Source organism: Chiloscyllium punctatum, chromosome 5 (assembly GCF_047496795.1).
Source record: "Chiloscyllium punctatum isolate Juve2018m chromosome 5, sChiPun1.3, whole genome shotgun sequence".
Taxonomy (NCBI): Eukaryota; Metazoa; Chordata; class Chondrichthyes; order Orectolobiformes; family Hemiscylliidae; genus Chiloscyllium; species Chiloscyllium punctatum.
The window spans coordinates 116,208,275-116,229,379 of NC_092743.1; the positions used below are offsets into that span (position 1 = coordinate 116,208,275).

At 42.7% G+C, this 21,105-nt stretch overlaps 1 protein-coding gene across 1 annotated transcript; it reads right to left on the bottom strand.

Annotated features, from left to right (window-relative positions):
• Positions 1-468: 468 nt before the first annotated feature.
• Positions 469-9,973, bottom strand: otulina (OTU deubiquitinase with linear linkage specificity a). Its single transcript, XM_072571170.1, has 3 exons — positions 9,824-9,973; positions 4,846-4,967; positions 469-1,037 (listed from the first exon to the last, which is right to left on the bottom strand). The coding sequence occupies exons 1-3, from the start codon at positions 9,950-9,952 to the stop codon at positions 608-610; spliced, it is 681 nt and encodes a 226-aa protein (XP_072427271.1). The 5' UTR covers positions 9,953-9,973; the 3' UTR covers positions 469-607.
• Positions 9,974-21,105: the final 11,132 nt, after the last annotated feature.

A 21,105-nucleotide genomic window follows, 5' to 3' on the forward strand; every position in this document is an offset into this window, starting at 1 on the left:
CAACGAGCACCCGAGCTACAAATCTTCTCCCAAACTTTGAGCAGTTTAAACTATAATATAGAGACAAGTTTATACTATAGGTTGACATTTAAGTGTAGTACTGAGTGAGTGCTGCACTGTCAGATCTATCAGATGTGATGTTAAACTGTGAATCACATTTACCTCTGGTGGATGTAAAGGATAGGACAATACTGTTTAAAAAGCAGGGAGTTGTCTGTGGTTTTTCTACCAACAGTTATTCTTCAATTTGTTGTGGGATCTTTAGATGTGTTAATTCATCACTGCAGTTCCTATGTTATAGTATATTTGGAAAGTATTTAACTGATCATAAACCACTTTAAAGCAAGAAGTGCTTAGCAGCTAAGAATTTTAGAAAGAGATGTGTGTAACACAGAGAAGGGATCAGAAAGACAGGACCTAATATCCTCCTCTAGTCCGAGGCACATAGCAACCAGATATTGGGTACAATTATTTGTATAATTTATTAGGTTTTATTTAAAATTTTCTCTAGAGATAGCAAACATTGACCAGGTTATATCAAACCATGTTATAAGTGCCCCAAAAAGTTGCTGGAAAATATTGAATACACATTCTTTTTTGAAAAGGGTCAAGGCTGCAGCTGGAAATGTAGTGCTATTTCTGATGGTAGCTCACAGTCTTTCAACAAGAGGGCACAGTCTTGACAGAGCTGCTTAACCATTTCTGATTCAATTCCTGGTGCAGTCCTACAGCTTCTCAGATCTGACAAAGTGGTACTGTTGATTCCAGAGTCAGGATTTCCAGTCTCACTGCCAGAGTCCCAGATTTCACTTGCAGCATCAGTATAGCTGTTCACATCTGGCTGCTTCTCTGGCAGAGTGTCCAAACTCATGTCTTCAATGCATTCCATTACATCAGTAACACTGGCTTCTTTGGGTGATACACACAGATTTCTAAAAATAAGTTCCTCTTGCTGGGTAGCAACACCAAGCAGTTGGTTTACTTTGGTTAAGAGATTAGGATCACTTCCATTCAGTTGAAACCATGATAGCAAGGCACTGTAGATACAGAAAATATACTGAGTTTTGATCAAGATATTTCATAATAAGAGCATTAAAAATAGGCATTATGAAGCAAAACAAGGCAAGCTTCAGGTGCCAAATTATAAATAAGTCTCAAAAATATTTTCATATGAAAAATCTGGCATTAGGCACATCCACAAATTTAAATTTTGAGGCAGACTTTTAGATCAACAGATATGAAACCCACACAGGTAACATTTTAGTTGCAAGCTGCAGCTAGCTAGTATAGTAGTTCCACTCTCTCCTCTGACAGACTGCAAACAATATCTAGATCTATTATCTCAAAGTAGTGGATGCAGCATCCTTCCAAGCATAAACAATAGTGCATTTCACCTGAGTTGGGTAGCTGCTGAGTGCCAGACTGCGGGGAAGTTCTTGGTGCTGTCAGTGATTTCCCCCTGCCGAAAACCTCTGCTCTGAACTAGGCCAGAATTATTAAGTTGCTCATTATCGCTGCTCCTTTCAGGTCATCTAAAGTTCATTTGGCAAAGTATTAGATAACATCGAGTTTATTTATATTTGTTCATGATCTAACAGTTATTGCCCATCCCTAGTTGCTCTGGAGCAGGTAAACTTCAGGTCTAGGGTGAAGGTACATCTGTCCAGTATTATTAGAACTTGCACCCATCCAGTTAATGGAAAATATGCCATCACTTGTGATTTGTGCCTTGCAGACGTTGCGGACACAGAAGAATTCCTAGACTCTGACCTGCTCTTGTAGTCACAGTATTTATACAGTTGATCCACCTCAGTTTCTGACCAATGGTAGACTCCCATGTTGTGGATAGTCCAGGATTCGGCAATGGTAATGCCATTGAATATCTAGGGGAAACCGTTAGATTCTTTCTTGTTGGATACAGTCATTGCCTGGCATTTTCTAGCATGAATGTTAATTGACAGTCATCAGAAAACATCACAACTTCTAACCTTTTGTAGGAAAAGTATTGACCTTTCTTTGTGCTATGCATGGATCCAACCTGGATAGCATTCACCAATTCTAACTGTCTCTAGTTTTACTTGGGATCCTTAATGTCATACTCTGTCAAATATTGCTTCCAATGTCAATGGCAGTCACTTTCACATCAGCTCTTTTGACCGTTATGGGACTGAAGCTGTAATAAAGTCAGGAGCTGAGCAGCCCTGGCAGAAACCAAAGTGAGTGACCGAGCAGGTTATTCCCTTTACAAATGCTACTTGTCAGCACCATCAATGACCCCTTCATTCACTTTGCTGATGATAAGAGTAGTACAACAATGTCGTCATTGGGCAAGTTGGATTTGTCTTGCTTGTTGTGCACAGGACCTGAGTGGGCAATTACCACATTGTCAGATGGATGCCAGGGTTGTAAGTGTACTGGAACAGCTTGGCTGCGAGTGCAGCAATGGAACACAGGTCTTCAGTGGAATGTTGCCTAGGCCTATAGCTTTGGCAGTATTTAGTGTCTTGATATCATGTGGACTGAAAGGAATTGGTTGAAGACTGGTGAAACAATAAAGGGCAGGACTAATATAATTAATGGTTGGACCTTGAGTAGTGAGACCTTGGGTTCATAATTCTTTAAAATTTGCACCATAGGTAAATTGGGTTGTTAAGACGACATTTAGCACACTTGCCTTCATTGCTCAGACCTGAGTGTAGGAATTGGGACATGATGTTGAAGTTCAAAAGGACATTGGTGAGTCTTCTTCTGGAGTACTGTGTCCAGTTCTAGTTGTTTTGTCATAGGAAGGATATTATTACGCTAGAGAGGGTTCAGGAAAAAAATTACCAGGGTGTTGCCAGGAATGGACCGTTTGAGTTATAAGGACAGGCTGGATTGGCTGGGACGTTTTTTACTGGAGCATAGGAGGTTGAGGGGCAATCCTATGAAGGTTTATAAAATCAAGAGGGGCACAGATAAGGTGAATAGCAAAGGTCTTTTCCCTAAGGTGGTGGAGTTCAAAAGTAGTGGACATTTTTTAAGGTAAGAGGAGAAAGATTTAAAAAGGACAACAAGGGGCAACTTTTTTGTTTTGTGTGCAGAATGACTGCCAGAGGAAGTGGTGGATGCTGTTACAGTTACAATGTTTATGAGACATTTGGATAAGTACCTGTATGTGAATAGCAAAGGTTTGGAGGGATATTGGCCAAATGCAGACTGATAGGACCAGTTTGGGAATGTGATCAGTGTGGACCAGGTGGACGAAAGGGTCTGTTTCCATGATTCTGGTATTTATGAAGCTGAGGATCTCTGGATGAGCGGACCCAGCAGAAGTGGCAGCACAATGCTCTACTGTCTGGAAGGGATTGCCTTGGGAGTTCTCAACATTGACTCTGGACACTAAGACGTCTCATGGCTTCAGGTTAAACACAAGCAAGGAAACCTCTCGCTGATTATTATGTACTATCCTCCCTTGCATGATAAATCAATACTCCTCCATTTTAAACAAAACTTGGAGGAAGTGACTGTGGCAAGGATACAAAATGTACTCTGGGGATTTCAAAGTCTACCGCCAAGAGTGGCTCAGCAGTAGCACTACTGATTGAGCTGGTCAGGCCCTAAGGGACATAGCTGATAGACTGGTGGCAAGGGAACTAGAGGGAAAAAATACTGCACATACATCGGTTTATGACAGACTGGGTAAAAACGACCACTGCACAGTATTATGGAGGCAAAGTCCCACCTTCACATTGAGAATACCCTCCGTTGTGTTGTGTGGCACTACCACTGTGCTAAATGGGACAGACTTCAATCAGATCTGGCAACAGAAGACTGGACTGTGGGCCATCAACATCAGTAGAATTATACTGAGCAGAATCTGCATTATCATGGCCCATATATCACTCATTCAGTAGTTACCATCAAGCCAGGGTATCAATACTGATTCACTGGAGAATGAAGGAGGGCATGCAAAAAGCAGCATTAGGCATACCTAAAAATGTGATGTTAACCTGGTGAACCTACCAAACAGGTCTATGTGTGTGCCAAACACCATAAGCAACAAGTGATAGACACAGAGCTAAGTGATCCCACAAACAAAGAATTAGATCCAAGCTCTGCAGTCCTGCCATATCAAGTCATAAATAGAGGTAGACAATTAAACAACTCACTGGAGGAGACAGCTTCACAAATATCCTCATCTTCAATGATGCAAAGCCCAATACATCAGTGCAAAACACTGAAATATTCACCACGATCTTCAACCAAAAGTGTTGAGTGAATGATCTATCTCAGCCCCCTCCAGTGGTCCCCAACATCACATGCCAGTTTTCAGCCAATTCAACTCATTCCATGTTATATCAAGAAACAGTTACAGGCACTGGATACTGCAAAGGCTTGAGCCCCTGACAACATTCTGGCAATAGGACTGAAGTATTGCTCCAGAACTTGACACTCCCCTAGCCAAGCTTGTGCAGTGTTACAACACTGAAATCTATCCAACAGTGTGGAAAATTGCCCATGTATTTCCTGTACGCAAAAAAAAGAACAAAACCAACCCAGCCAATTACTACTCCAATCAGTCTACTCCCATGATTCTTTAAAATTATGAAAGGATTTGTTAGGATAGACCAATGGAAGACACTTCCATTTGTGGCAAATTCAAAAATAGGGATCATAAATATAAGATAGTCACTAATAAATCCAATAAAAGGTTGTGTGAGAATCAGCATGTGTGGACTACAGTCCAGTTGTGCTATAAATTTTGTGTGCATGCTTTTCAAAACAAAATATGGTATCTGTTGTAAATAATTAGGCAAAACTACAAATGAGCACGTACTGCAGTTTCTTTTGTTATATTCTCACCTGAGAAGCCCTTTTATTTGGCTCAGAACCAACATCTTCTTCACACCCTCTTGGTAACCTTGATTGAAGCCACGCTGTAAGGTGGATTCTCGGCCAGCATTTACCCCATCCCTATAGCCTTCCTAGAAATAATATTTGGAAACTAGTGACCTAATCAGTAACAACAGCTGACTAATAACACGAAACATGATATTCAATGCATCATATACCCAAAAGGCTACATCAAATGCATGAATAATAGCTATGAAGTTCATCTCAGCTATAGCAGAGTGCAGAAATGTAACGGCTATGCTACCTGAAGAGTGAATCAGAGGACACAACTTTCCCATCAAGAACTCTGATAATTTTATTAGTTTTCTAGGCTGGATGGCCTACTCAATAACAAATTAATTTATGTAGTGCCTTTAAGCTAGTAAAGCATTCTAAGGCAACTTGCATTTTAAGTCACACAGGAGAGTTACAAAGCCATCTAAGGAGACATTTAGACAATGTGCAAAAGCTTGATCAAGGATAGATTTTAAGAAATACGTTAGAAATAGAGGTATGGTGCTTTAGGCCTTAGCATTCGAGAGCAGAGGTTCCATATTGTTAGAGCAGTTAAATTGGGATGTACAACTAGGCAGAATGGGAATAGTGCAGAGATCTCATAGGGTTGAAGGTATAGAAACATTGAAAGTAATAGGAGTAGGCCTTTTGACTCTTAAAACCTGCTCCGCTATTCATTATAATTGTGGCTGATGATCAACTCAAAAAGCCTATTCCTCTTTCTCCCGCATATCCTTTGATATCCTAAGTGCCATATCTGACACAAACAACGCTTTGGCTGCTTTCTTGATAGTAAATTCCACAGGCTCACCATTCTCTGGGTAAAGAAATTTCTCATCATCCCAATCCTAAATAGTTTACCATATACCCTTAGAAGACTTTACAAAAGCTAGATAGAGGAAAAGGTATGGAAGAATTTGGGAACAAGCATCTGAATATTGAACTTGAGGTGTGCTGATCTAGAAGATGACATAATCAGTATGTACAGGGAATAAAGATAAACAGAAATAAACATGTGTTGCAATGTAGACAGAAATTTGAATAAGTACAGGTTTCCGGAGGGTGGAAGATGGAGGCCAGACCAGGACATCGGAATTCTCAAGTCTAAAGACAAAAAAGCCGTGGATAATGGTTTCAGAAAAAGAACGAAGGCAGGGCAGAGATAGAATATTACAGCAGTGGATGTAATTAGAAGCTCACTTCAAGATTTAATAGGATGCCAAGGTTGTAAACAATCTAGTTAGCCTCAGAAGGTGATCAGGGAGAGGGAACAGATTTTGTGGTAAACACCAAAGACAACAGTTTTAATGTTATCAACACTTAGTTCATAGAATCATTACAGCAGAGGACGCCATTCAGCCTATCACATCCATGCTATCTCTCTGCAAAGAGAACACTCATGCCACACCTGTCTTTCGCTGCAGCTCTATACATTTTTCAGAAGACAATCCAGTTTGCTTTGGGATGTGGTATTCAGTCTGCCTTGATCACTTTCTTAAGCAATACATTCCAAATCCTAACCATGCACTGTCACAATTGCTTGTTTGCTAGTTACCTTATACATGTGTCTTCTGATCTGTGATTTTTCCACTAATGTAGTTTATTTTAATCTACTCTGCCAGATCCTTCATGATTTTGAACACCTCAAACAATTCTCCTCTCAACTATCTCTTTTCCAAAAACAGTCCTAAATTCTATGATCAATGTAACTGGAGGAAATTTCTGTTCATCTAATAAGGTAAATCTGAAAGAGTAAAGGAATTGTGTGGGTTATAGTGAGGCAAAGCTGGGTATTCTCAACTTGTGTGGAATATGAACAATTTTCAGGTGATGCCGGTTACGGGCAGCATGTAGATGAGATTTATGAATGGTTTAATGATGGAATTTCAGGAGGTAAACATGAGGAGAACAGAAGTAATTAATTCTCTGGCTATGATTGAATAAATAACAATGGAACCAGGCAAGGGCAGTCCCACAAGCAATCAATATGATGTGGTAAACACTGTCGAAAGCTGCAGATATTCTTTTATGCATTTTTGGCCTGAAGCTTACCATGGTCATTATAACACACTGTCAGTTGTGACACTGATGGCCATTACATTGTTCTGGGATGGAAAATAGTCTGTACAGGTTAAACATTGGAGACTTGGAAAAGATTGACATGGGCTTTGAGATAATGTTTAAGACTTTGAAATCAACAAAATTTTTGTGATTAAGGGAACAGAATGGAGCAAGAGTTTATTTTGAGAAGGGGTTGATGACAGCAGATTTGAAGAGGAGACGGAACAGCTAACAACATTAGCTAACACAGGGGCTAGAAATAGAAGTTGGTCGTTAGTGGTTTTCTTTTCTTTTAAGGGATGTGGGCATCACAATTGCTAAAACCTGTAGTCTACCCCACTTGCAGCGTGCTCAGCCATTTCAGAGAGAAATTAGAAGCCAACTATTGTATACATTCGAGTAACAGTCAATCTCATGTAAAATCGACCTATTTTTAACCAAATAATCTGGAATTTTCCATATATTTGATGTAAAGGTTAATGTTTATGAGTCAGTGTGCTGGCTGTCACATCCTGCTCCAGCTTTCCAGTCTGCCAGTCCATTGGCTGTTGTGTTCCGCTCTGAATTTTCAGAAGTACCACAATTTGTTTTTTTTTTGTCTGCTGTATTTGTTTAGAAATCAGTTGGGCTTCTGCTAATGATACGGTATGACTTTTGACAGGCATGAATTATAGCCTCTCAAAAATAGTATCCATGTAATCGTAAGAAAGCATATATGGTACATTGCTGTGGATCAGGAATAACATATGCCAGACTAGGTAAGGATGGCATATTTCCTTTCCTAAAGGTCACTAGTGAACCAGATGTGTTTTTACAATAACCAATTACAGTTTCACAGTCACTGTTAACAAGAGTGACTTTCGATTCTAGATTTATTAACTGAGTTTAAATTCCATCAGCCGTCAAGGTAGGATTTGAAGAGGTGTCCACTACGCATTAGCCTTGGTATCTTGTGATCTAATCCAGTGATACAACTGCTCAACCACTGTCTCCTCACTCGGTCAGAACAAGATTCAGAGAGCGGGAGATGGGCCACAGAATAGGAGGGCAGAAAGAAATGAAATGAAGATATAAGTTTAGAGCTAGAACAGGGAACTTTAGAGGAAGCATGTTTTGGTGGTCAGGGACAGGGAAAGAAGCAGATGCAACTGAACAGTTGGTGTTAATTTTACTAGTGAGCGTCTTGCACTCGAAGGAGAGGGTGGAGGAGGCAGGGCTCATGGTTTATGACGATAGTTTAAAATGGAGAAAAGAAAAGAAGTGAGACACGGCGGTGGGGGGGGGGGGCATGGATTATCTTTTGTGTTTCATAATGATCCTAATGATAAATATCTAAACTGGTAAAATGTTCAAGTTTAATAATTGATCATTTTAGCAGGAAGAGGGGCAAATGGGAGAAGTGACTCTGGATGGGCAGGCTAGTGAGCTGTCAAACTTTCATGATGAATCAAATGCCAAAGGCTGGACAATTGAGAATTCGAAAGTGCAGTTATAAGTAATTTGAAAGGTTTATCTTGTTGAGAAAGTCAGAACAAAGTGAAATAAGGAGGGGAAAGGGGATACAGTAAAGTAACATGGGGAAAAAAAAGGACACTTTTACAGAATGAAGCAAGTCTGGATATCTTCAGATACAATAATAATTAGAAAAAAAACATAATCTTACTGAAGATCTCGCACACCCTCAAGGCACCTAATAAGTCGAATGACTCAAATGGTATTTGGAAGTGTTTACCGAAGGATAAACATTGGCCAGAACATTCCTGGGCTTGTTCAAATAATGCCACAGGGATATTTCAAGTCTACTTGAAAGGGTAGATAAAGTCAAAGTCTCATTTGAGCAGCCAACATTGTTTCAATGCTGCCATGATGCATTCAGTGTGTTGGTTTCTGGTGAAATGTCAGGTCAGGATCTGGGGATTTAAGTAGACTTGAGGTGTGAAAGGTAAATATGGAGTTTGTTAAATAATTACTTAAAAGTTAGACCAAGTATTTAAAACTGAAATTCTGGGCATATATTTGTCTGGAATTGAGTTAATAATTTAATAATTTTCCAACATTTTAAACATCTACATTGGGCATAGAATGTTGGAAATTGAGGGGTGACCTTATAAAAAGTTTATAAAATCACGAGGGACATAGATATAGTGATTATCCAAGGTCTTTTCCTCAAGGTAGGGGAGTCCAGAACTCGAGGGCATAACTTTAAGGTGAGGGGCAAAGATTTAAAAGGGACCAAAGGGGCAACTTTTTCACACAGAAGGTGGTGCATGTATGCAACAACCTGCCAGAGGTGGAGGAGACAGGTACAATTATGACATTTAAAAGGCACCTGGAGGGTATATGAATAAAGCACAGCAGGTCAGGCAGCACCAGAGGAGTAGGAGAATCGACGTTTCAGGCATAAGCCCTCATTCCTCAATAGCCCAAAACGTCGACCCTCCTGCTCCGCGGATGCTGCCTGACCTGCTGTGCTTTTCCAGCACCACACTCTGGTCTCTGATGTCCAGCATCTGCAGTACTCACTTTCCCCTGCGTATATGAATAGGAGGGGTTTAGAAGGATAGTGGCCAAATGCTGGCGATGTGATTAAATTAATTTGGAATATCTGGTCGGAATAGAATAGTTGGACCGGCGGGTCTGTTTCCATGATGTACTGTATAACTCGCAGCAGCTCGCGACCAGCTGCAGCCCAGCTAAGTGCGCGCGCGCGATCACCTGCACGCGTATTCTGGGACGGCGCGTGCACAAACCGATATGGGATGCACGCGTACAGTCCCGGCCTGCCTTCACAGTGACAAAGTGACGATGTCGAGGCCCAAACCCCACTTTCTACTGGCAAGTTCTACACACTTGGCGCTGAGCCCCGGTGTACCTTGAGCCGTTGCCCCATACAGATATTCCACTCGTTCCGGGACGGCCGCAATTCATCCGCCTCCTCGTCGAACACATCGTCGCTCTGATTTACATCCTGCCGCCACATTGTGCGGCCCGCCGTGAACATTGACGGCAGCCCGCGACGGTCCGCTGGCCTCCCAGTGATGTCATCGGAACGACGTCATCGGGATAGCTTTGTTTCATGGGGCACGTGACAGGCTGCGCACGAGACGTATCTGGGAAACGAGTGACGTACAGTGGACCGTGCCGAGGATTCCCTCTGTGTTCTGTGAGTGCTCATGTTAAAGGATGTTGAACCCTGGCTGGATGCTGCAGTGTGCTCCAGTACTCTGATGCCGGGTCAAAGTTGGCCTTTTTCCGATGGGAGACCAGTCTGCTATATCTACATTAAAAAAACGTGAAAGTGACAGTGCCACCAGTCTGCAATAAACAGTGACGGCAAGTGCTGTAGGACGGGTCGTCACAACTGGCTCTCTCTGCGATCTCAAGAGAAACTCGAAAAAACACTTAAATCAAAGCACCATCTTTAATTGGTCTAAATTATTCAACCCAGAAATATATTTATGTCCTTTGATGTCCCAAGAAACTGCAGGTATCGGAGAGAGTTGCATATGAATGTGCGAGATAGGAGCAGAATGGGCCATTTGCCCCCTCGGGCTTGCTCCAGCATTCAGTATATATATGGTTGATCTTATCGTGTTTTAAATTCCATATTTCCACCTACCCCCAAAAATCTCCACATCTTCTGCCTAACAAGAACCTACCGACTGCTGTCTTAAAAATATTCAAAGATCCTGCCACTACCACCTGAGACAAAGTTACACAATCCTCAAAGCATTGCTCCTCATCACTGTCCCAAGAGGATAATCCTTTGTTTTGGAATCAGCCACAAGGGAAACCATCATTTTCAAATCCATTTGAAGATCATTCAGGATCTTAAAACAAATCATGCCTAAACTGTCAAGAAATAAGCCAAGTCAATACAACCATTTCACATGAGAAAACCTGCTCATTCCAGGAATCAATATGCACAGCTCCTTTAAACTGACTCCCAAAACATTTAATCCTTCGTTAAGTAAGGAGACCAAGGTCTCACCAAAACTCTGGTATAACAGAAGTAGAACATTCTGATTTTAATGTTCAATTCCTGATGTTTATAAAGGATTTTATCCTTTTCATCTTTTAGACAATAACTATAATGTACACAGTAAAATATATACCAAGATTCAGCACTGGAGCATTATATAGGCCGCATAAGAAGATACTTGACCACATAGTCAAAGAACAATGGTCAAAGAATATCTTAAAGGAGCAAACAACATGGAGAGGTGGAGAGGGAAGTAATTCTGGAGTTTTGGGTCTACATAATGGTGATTACATACGGGGATGACCAATATGCCAGAATCAGTGAAGTGCATGTATCTTGAAGGGTTCACAGAATCAGACTGTCATGCCTGTGTCAGCTCCCCAAATAATTATCTCACTTAGCACCATTCTTGTGGGTCCTTCTCTCTGTACTTTGTTCTTTTCAACAATTATCTAATTCATTTTTCAATGTTGCAATTGATCTTGATACCACGTTGCTCACACAATGCATTCTAGATCTCAATCACACATGAAAATAGTTTTCCGTTTATCATGTTTGCTTATTTTTACTAATTATTTTAAACCTGTGCCCTCTCATTATAAACTCTTTAACAATTGGGAGTATTTTCTCCGTATTTACTCTACTCTAATTTTGAAAGTTTCAACCAGGTCTTCTCACAGCAGTCTCTTCAAAATGGTGACCTGGCTCCTAAGCTCAGGAGCCTGGAGCTCACCTACTCTGTCTGCTTTTACTTGTTTTTTTTCTTCTTTTTTCTTTTTTTTTCAGTTTGTGACATCGTGGGGAAGCCAGAGCAGAATCAGCTGGCTGCAGTGGTCCTCAGAGCAAAGATTCCTGACTGTGGTAGGCTCAGAGTCTGGACTCAGTGGGTCATCAGCTGCAGCAGTAGGCTCAGAGTCTGGACTCAGTGGGTCATTGGCTGCAGCACAAGGCTCTGAGTCTGGAACTCAGGAACCCAGCGGGCTGTTGGCTACAGTGCCCAGAAGAGGACTCCTGGCTGTGGTAAGCCCACAGCATGGACCTGGGGACTTGGAGGTCTTTGGCTGCGGCAGAGGCAGTGCTGAAAAATGTGTTGCTGGAAAAGCGCAGCAGGTCAGGCAGCATCAAAGGAGCAGGAGAATCAACATTTCAGGCATAAGCCCTTCTTCAGGAATGAGGAGGGTGTGCCAAGCAGGCTAAGATAAAAGATAGGAAGGAGGGACTTGGGGGAGGGGCATTGGGAATGCGAACACCTCTGGGACACCCGCACCAACCAACCCAACCTCCCCGTGACTGGACACTTTAACTCTTCCTCCCACTCCACCAAGGACATGCAGGTCCTTGGCCTCCTCCATCACCAGACTATGGCAACACGACGCCTGGAGGAAGAGCACCTCATCTTTCCCCTAGGAACCCTCCAACCACAAGGGATGAATGCAGATTTCTCCAGCTTCCTCATTTCTCCTCCCCCCACCTTTTCTCTGTCCCAACCCTCGGACTCAGCACCGCCTTCTTGACCTGCAATCTTCTTCCCGACCTCTCCGCCCCCCAACCCCTCTCCGGCCTATCACCCTCACCTTAACCTCCTTCCATCTATCGCATTCCCAACACCACCCCCCCCCCCCCAAGTCCCTCCTCCCTACGTTTTATCTTAGCCTGTTTGGCACACCCTCCTCATTCCTGAAGAAGAGTTATGCTCGAAACGCCGATTCTCCTGCTCCTTTGATGCTGCCTGACCTGCTGCGCTTTTCCAGCAACACATTTTTCAGCTCTGATCTCCAGCATCTGCAATCCTCACTTTCTCCTTTGCGGCAGAGGCAGTGCCTGGATCAAGGACATTGGCTACAGGACCCTGGAAAAGTAATGTATTTTTGTTCGTAGACCCCTTGTTCAGAAAGTGAACTATATATGCCAATTACTGTTTATTACTTTGCTAGTCTGGAGGCTAGATGGCAGCACAGATTGGGGTGGAAGTAATTCAGAAACTTTTTTCCTTTAATTTTTTATATTATTCCTATGATATTATATTTTTCTAATTTATTCTCAAGAATCTGTACTTACGAATCTGTACCTCGGTATCTTAGACAATAGACAATAGATGCAGGAGTAGGCCATTCTGCCCTTCGAGCCTGCACCGCCATTCAATATGATCATGGCTGATCATTCCTAATTAGTATCCTGTTCCAGCCTTATCTCCATACCCCTTGACTCCACTATCTTTAAGAGCTCTATCCAATTCTTTCTTAAAAGAATCCAGAGACTGGGCCTCCACTGCCCTCTGGGGCAGAGCATTCCACACAGCCACCACTCTCTGTGTGAAGTAGTTTCTCCTCATCTCTGTCCTAAATGGTCTACCCCGTATTTTTAAGTTGTGTCCTCTGGTTCGGCACTCCCCCATCAACGGAAATATGTTCCCTCCTGCCAGAGTGTCCAATCCTTTCATAAGCCTATACGTTTCAATCAGATCCCCTCTCAGTCTTCTAAACTCAAGGGTATACAAGCCCAGTCGCTTCAGTCTTTCCGTGTAAGGCAATCCTGCCATTCCAGGAATTGACCTCGTGAACCTACGCTGCACTCCCTCAATAGCCAGAATGTCTTTCCTCAAATTTGGAGACCAGAACTGTACACAGTACTCCAGGTGTGGTCTCACCAGGGCCCTGTACAGCTGCAGAAGCACCTCTTTGCTTCTATACTCAATCCCTCTTGTTACGAAGGCCAGCATGCTATTAGCCTTCTTCACGACCTGCTGTACCTGCATGCTTGCCTTCATTGACTGGTGTACAAGAACACCCAGATCTCTCTGAACAGCCCCTTTACCTAATTTGATACCATTGAGGTAGTAATCTGCCTTCCTGTTCTTGCCACCAAAGTGGATAACCAGACATTTATCCACATTAAACTGCATCTGCCATGCATCTGCCCACTCACCTAACTTGTCCAGGTCACCCTGTAATCCCCTAACATCCTCATCACATTTCACCCTACCACCTAGCTTTGTGTCATCAGCAAATTTGCTAATGTTATTGCTGATACCATCTTCTATATCATTTACATATATTGTAAAAAGCTGCGGTCCCAGCACGGATCCCTGCGGTACCCCACTGGTCACTGCCTGCCATTTCGAAATGGAGCCGTTAATCACTACCCTTTGTTTCCTATTAGCCAACCAATTCTCTATCCAATCTAGTACTTTGCCCCCAATCCCGTGCGCCCTAATTTTACTCACTAACCTCTTGTGTGGGACTTTATCAAAAGCTTGTATTAAGATGGCGCCTTAAGTGGCAACTTGTAAACCTTTCTATCTACCATGGGAATTTACCGCTGCTATGCTAACTGCTGTGTACATACCACCACAAGCAAGGATTGAGGAAGCTCTGGATGTGCTTTACGCCACCACTAACACCCTGGAGACAGAACACCCCAAGGCCCTGTTAATTGTAACTGGCAACTTCAAACAAGCCAATCTAAGGGTGTTGCCCAAATACCATAGAACATTACTTGCCCCACTAGAGAGAATAACATTTTAAACCACTGCTACACCACTGTGAAAAATGCCTACCGCGCCATCCCCCGCCTTCGTTTCAGGAACTTCGACCACAATGCCGTGTTTCTTCTCCCAGCTTACAGGCAAAAGCTCAAGCAGGAGACCTTCTTGCGGATACAGGTCCAGTGCTGGTTGGAGGAGGCAGAGGATCAACGCCAGTGCTGTCTGGAATCGGCTGATTGCGCCATGTTCAAACAGTCCACAGTTACCTTGGACATGCACCACTTTTACAGACTTTATCAGCAACTGTGTGGAGGACTGCACACTGAGGAAGTCAATCCAGGTGTTCCCTAACAGGAAACTCTGGATGAAATAGGACATACAGAACCTGCAAAAACCAGGCATTAGGCCTTCAGATCAGGAGTTGAAAAAAGTGGTGCTGGAAAAACACAGCAGGCCAGGCAGCATCCGAGGAGCAGGAGAATTGATGTTTCTGCCTGGCCTGCTGTGTTTTTCCAGCACCACATTGTTCAACTCTGGTCTCCAGCAGCTGCAGTCCTCACTTTCTCCTTCAGATCAGGAGACCAACGCAAATATAGGAATCCAAATATGACCTTCACAAAGCCATTAAGACAGCTAAGGTCCAATACCAATCCAAACTAGAGACCCAGACAGACACCCGGCGACTATGGCAAGGACGGTAGTCATTGAGACATGCTGCATGAGCCTTCTTAGGCACAGGGATGATGTTGGCCCTCTTGAAACAGGCAGGGACAGTGACCTGCTGCAGGGAGAGGTTGAAGATGTCTGAGAAGACCTCTGCCAGTTGATCTGCGCATGCCCTGACTGCACGGTCTGGTACTCCGTCTGGTCCCATCGCTTTTCTTGGATTCACACGAAGGAAAATTGATCTAACTTTTGATGCATTGACTATTGGGATATGTTCGTCAGGACTTGTCGGAATAGGTGTTACCCCTCTGCCAAAATTCCACTCAAAGCGGGCATAGAAGGCATTGAGATGATCAGGGAGGGATGTGTCATCGTTTGCGATCTTGCACTGTCTCTTTTTAGAACCTGTAATGTCATTCAGTCCTTGCCTTAGTTGCCAGGTGTCTGTTCTCCACACACTTGCTGATAAAATCTGTTATCAAAACAAAACTTGTTCAATAAAGGTTCAATAATTGGTTGACGTGTACAGTTAATAATATAGAAATATTCCTCTAAATGTTCCCAAAACACACAGATCACACACATATTCTTTAGGAAATGAGAAGAAAAAAATAGACATACCTGCAGTGATTGGCTTTTTGAAAAAAAATATATTTTGGCTGAAAAAACATTCTGGAAGGCAAAGAGGTAAAATGTAGAATGGTCTGGTGTCTGTTGCTTTGATGTTCTTGTATGTCTGGTCAAATCACTAAATTCTTGCAAGTCTCACTTGCAGTCACAGCTTTCTCAGGAAGTACAATCTTGAGACAGTATTTCAATCACTCTTTCAAAAGAGCAATTAAGTTTCATTCTGAAGTGGTGGAGCGTGTTTCCTTTACAGAAATTGGAGATATCAGCTGGGCAGCTTATTCATCTCAGCTTGTCCTGAGCAGACTTTTATCGAGTCATAGAGATATACAGCATGGAAACAGACCCTTTGGTTCAACTCATCCATGCTGAACAGATATCCTAAATAAATCTAGTTGCATTCGCCAGCATTTGGCCCATATCCCTCTCAATCCTTCCTGTTCATAAATCCATCCAAATGCCTTTTAAATGTTATAATTATACCCACCTCCACCATTTCCTCTGGCAGTTCATTCCATATATGCATCACCCTTTGCATGAAAAATTAACCCTTTAGGTCCTTTTTAAATTTTTTCCCTCCCACCTTAAACCTATAATCTCTTATTTTGGACTCCGCACCCCAAGGAAAGGACCTTGTCTACTTACCCTATCCATGCCCCTCATGATTTTATAAACCTCTATAATGTCACTTCTTAGTCCCCTACATTCCAGGAAAAATAGCCCCACTCTATTCAGCCTCTCCCCAAAGCTCAAACCCTCCAACCCTGGCAACATCCTTGTAAATCCTTTCTGAACCCTTTCTAGTTTCACAACATCTTTCCTATAGCAGGGAGGCCAGAATTGCATGCAGTATTCCAATAGTGGCACAAACCAATGTCCTATACAGCCACAATATGACCTCCCATTCCTATACTCAATGCACCAAGCATACCACACGCCATCTTCACTGATGAAGCACCTTTGCCCAAAACATTGATTTTCCAGCTCCTCGGATGCTGCCTGATGTGTTCTGCTTTTCCAGCACCACACTCATGACTCTAATCTCCAGAATCTGCAGTCATCACTTTAGCCTTCTTCACTATCCTGTTTACATGCAATTCCACTTTCAAATAACTATGAACCTGCACTCCCAATGTCTGTTTGTTCATCAGTTCTCCCCAGGACCTTACCATGAAGTGTATAAGTCCTTCCCTGATTTGCCTTTCCAAAATGGAGCACCTCACATTTATCTAAATTAAACTCAGTCAGCCACTCTGCAACCCATTGGCCCATCTGATCAAGATCACGCTATAGTCCAAGGTGACTTCCTTCGCTATCCACTACACCTCCAAATTTGGTGCCATGGAGTCATGCAGCACAGAAGCAGAGCCTTTGTTCCAACCAGTCCATACCGAACATAATCCCAAACTAAGTTAGTCCCACCCGCCTGCTTCTGGCCCATATCCCTCCAAACATTTCCTATTGTCCAACTGACCCAAATAAAGCAATGAGTCTGTGGTTGAGTGGCAGTGTTGTTGTAACTGAGGCTGGAGGAGTGCTGTAGTGCAACTACTCCATCAATCACAACATTGATTCATAAAATCCCCATAGCACGGGAAGAAGCCTTTCAGCCCATCGAGTCTGCACTGACCATCTGAAGAGCCAGCCTGACCCAGCCCCTCACTCTATTCCCATAACCCTGCATTTTAGCATAACATACTTGTTTTACAGACATAAAACATAAAATTACTTTTCTAACTACCAAGGTGTTTCAACATCTCTTTAAGACAGTCATTGTTTAAAAACAGCCCCAATAAGGTCTGCAGCAAAGAAAGCAGTTATTACTACGGCGATTGTAATGAGGTGAGCCAGGTGAACCTCATAGAATTCGAGTTCCCTGTTATGAAGGTGTAGTGGTGTACTGTACATTTAAGAGAGAGAGGGATGAGATTAGCAAGGACTTAGAGAAGCACAGAATGTGCTGAACAATTTAAAAATGTAACAAATAGTTGAAACAAATAGCTGGAGTTGTGTTGCCATGGTACAAAAACAAATTCAAATTCGGCCAATCAATTTAAATTATGCCCCAGATACCAAAATCCAATCGAATTTGAATTTTACTGTTTGGGATCACATCAAACCAATGAAATGATCCAATATTTTCGGGTATAAAACTGGCCATTATGAACAGTTAGCTGGAGAACCACAAAGGGCTGCCAACAAGAAATAGCCTGCTGGCAGAATAGGTCTCTGAAAGGTACCTGTCTATAAGAAATTTGCGCAGCAGAACACCAAAATTGACCTAGAGAAATCTACAGAGAAAGTTTGACATCCGGAGATGATAACTGGGTTTGAAATTGATTTTGCTGTACATTTAAGAGGGGAATCTACTGGATCAGTATTGTAGAGTGGGAGGTAAAAGATAGGTTTAAGAGAAAGGAGTCCTCCATCGCCAGACCATAGCAACACGACAGCTGGAGGAAGAGCACCTCATCTTCCGCCTAGGAACCCTCCAACCACAAGGGATGAACTCAGATTTCTTCAGTTTCCTCATTTCCCCTCCCCCACCTTGTCTCAGTCCCAACCCTCGAACTCAGCACCACCTTCCTAACCTGCAATCTTCTTCCTAACCTCGCCAGCCCCACCCCCATTCTGTCCTATCACCCTCACCTTAACCTCCTTCCACCTATCGCATTTCCAACTCCCCTCCCCCAAGTCCCTCCTCCCTACCTCATTCCTGAAGAAGGGCTCATGCCCAAACGTCGATTCTCCTGCTCCTTGGATGCTGCCTGACCTGCTGCGCTTTTCCAGCAACACATTTTCAGCAGCGTTTCAGTCTCAGCCAGCTGCAGAGCTCACAGACAGAGGGTGGATTCTGACAGGTCAGGGCACTAATCCACAGAGGTAGTGTTCAACCTACTGATACCTTCAGAGGTTGCAGCTAGTAGTCGGAAATGGTGTGCAATCAATGACACTGACAGCAGGATTACTGTGAGAGTTGCAGCGGTGTGTAAAATGATACTTTCTAAGTTGATAGGGTAAGGATTCTCTCCCCGCTAGGAGAGAAGGAATTTAATGTAAGGTGCTCTCTGCCCACCATAATCCTTGGGCCCTATTTTGGCTTTTATCCCTTAGACTGAGAATGGGAGGGACTGTGTGCGCTGACAGTGGGTGGTACCAGCACAATTGCCATCACCCTTTCCCTGACACCTCACACTCTCCATCTCTGCTATTGTACCCGCCACCCAATAAGGCTCATGTTCTGCAACTCTCACTATTCCTGCAATACATTCCCTCACTTGCTGTCACCCATTTCAATCCATCTACTTTCTTTGAAAATACATAACTTTGTTGCATGATGGACCTTTTGTTCTGTAAATGTCTAGGAGTCTGAGTCTACAATAGAATCAGCTTATGTTTGTTTTAAAATGCAGCAACTCAAACAGTTAAGTGCTCACTAAACTTGGCAAATAATTTGAAGCACCATTTTGTGACCAATTAATAATTGCTGTAACAGCAATTTGAAGGCTCAGCTCTCGCATAGGACCCTTAGGCATTTAAGAATTCTAACCGTGAAAAGAAATTGATCACTAGATTAAGTCAAACCTTCTTGTGGTCTATAGTACTAAAATACTTAACCTGCTGCCTGCTGAGGGCTGGAACGTCCATGGACCAGAGCAAAATAATTGGGCCACCTTAAAAGCCTTGTCCTTTGGAGAGTTACTACTTGTAGCCAGAAAAGTTGAAGTGAATATCTGACAAAAAAAATTAGGAAATTCAAAAACTTTAAACTTATGGCCACTTGTTTTTCAACTGAAGCTGAAGAACAGGAAACAAGCATGGAGACTGAAATCAACAATCTTGTACTGGCAAGGATACAGCTGTAGTAGCATAGAGCAGAGTGGAAACTTATTGTAGCCAAATTTGCTGTCGGTAGGATTTTGCAATAGTTATGTGGAGCATAAAACGAATCTGCAAATGGATATAGTTAACTACATGGACAAAAACTTGACACATGGAGTGTAAACTGGGCCAATATGAAACTGTCCATTTTAGCTGCAAGTATAGAAAAGAGGAATATTGTTTCAAAGGAGACAGAATGCAATGTTCAGATGATCTTTGGTGTCCTTGTGCATGAGTCACAAAAGAGACAGGCATTTGTGGCACAGTGGTACTGTTCCTACCTCTAGGCCAGAAGGTCTGTCTTCAAGTTCCCCTGCTCCAGGAGGGGGTATTAACATCTCTGAAGATGTTGATTAGAAAATATCTACAGTTACTGTAATTAATTAGGCAAGCAAACAGATTGGTGGCTTTTATTGCAAGTACAAAAGTAGAGAAGTCTTGTTTCAGCTGTACGTCACAGTGACTGTTAAATTTACAACTGTCATGATTATGTCATAGTACAACTTTCTGTATTTCCAGCCTGTAAAACTGTTCACAAGGAGCTTGGGACAAATCCAAACTTTGTGTAAAACATCCCCACCCAACCTAAGTACTACAAACACACTTGCATTGATGATGGTACTAGAATGCCCTCTTCTGGTCAGAAATAAAACTTTCAGTTTGTATTCCAAAGTATTGCTTTGAAACACATAAATTAGACTTAGAGTGATAGAGATATGCAGCATGGAAACAGACCCTTCGGTCCAACCTGTCCATGCCGACAAGCTATCCCAGCCCAATCTAGTCCCACCTGCCAGCACCCGACCCATATCCCTCCAAACCCTTCCTATTCATATACCCATCCAAATGCCTCTTAAATGTTACAATTGGGAACAGAAGAAGGCTATTCAGCCCATCCATTCTGCTCTATGACTCAATGAGAGCATGTCTGATCTGATAATGCTCAATTCTACTTTCTTGCCTTTTCCCTAAAACAGAGCTGAAAATGCGTTGCTGGAAAAGTGCAGCAGGTCAGGCAGCATCCAAGGAGCAGGAGAATCACCGTTTCGGGCATGAGCCCTTCTTCAGGATTCCTGAAGAAGGGCTCATGCCTGAAACGTCGATTCTCCTGCTCCTTGGATGTTCCCTGACCTGCTGCGCTTTTCCAGCAGCACAATTTTAGCTCTGATCTCCAGCATCTGCAGTCCTCACTTTCTCCTTTTCCCTAAAACAATTGAGTTTCTTACTAATAAATAATCTATCTACTCCATCCTTGAAAATACTTAATGACCCAACATCTATTTGATAAAAAGTTATACAGTTTTACTAACTTCTGAGAGAAGAAATTGCTCCTCATCTCTCCTGAAAATATGCAACTGAGGTTATACCCTCCGGTTGGGAGCAGAAAATAGAGTGAACTCGATTGAGTGAAGTCAAGTTAAATCACTGCTTCACCTGGGGGGTGTATCTGGGGCCTTGGATAGTGAGGAAGGAGGAAGTAAACGGGTAGGTGTTACACTTTCTGCAATTGCAT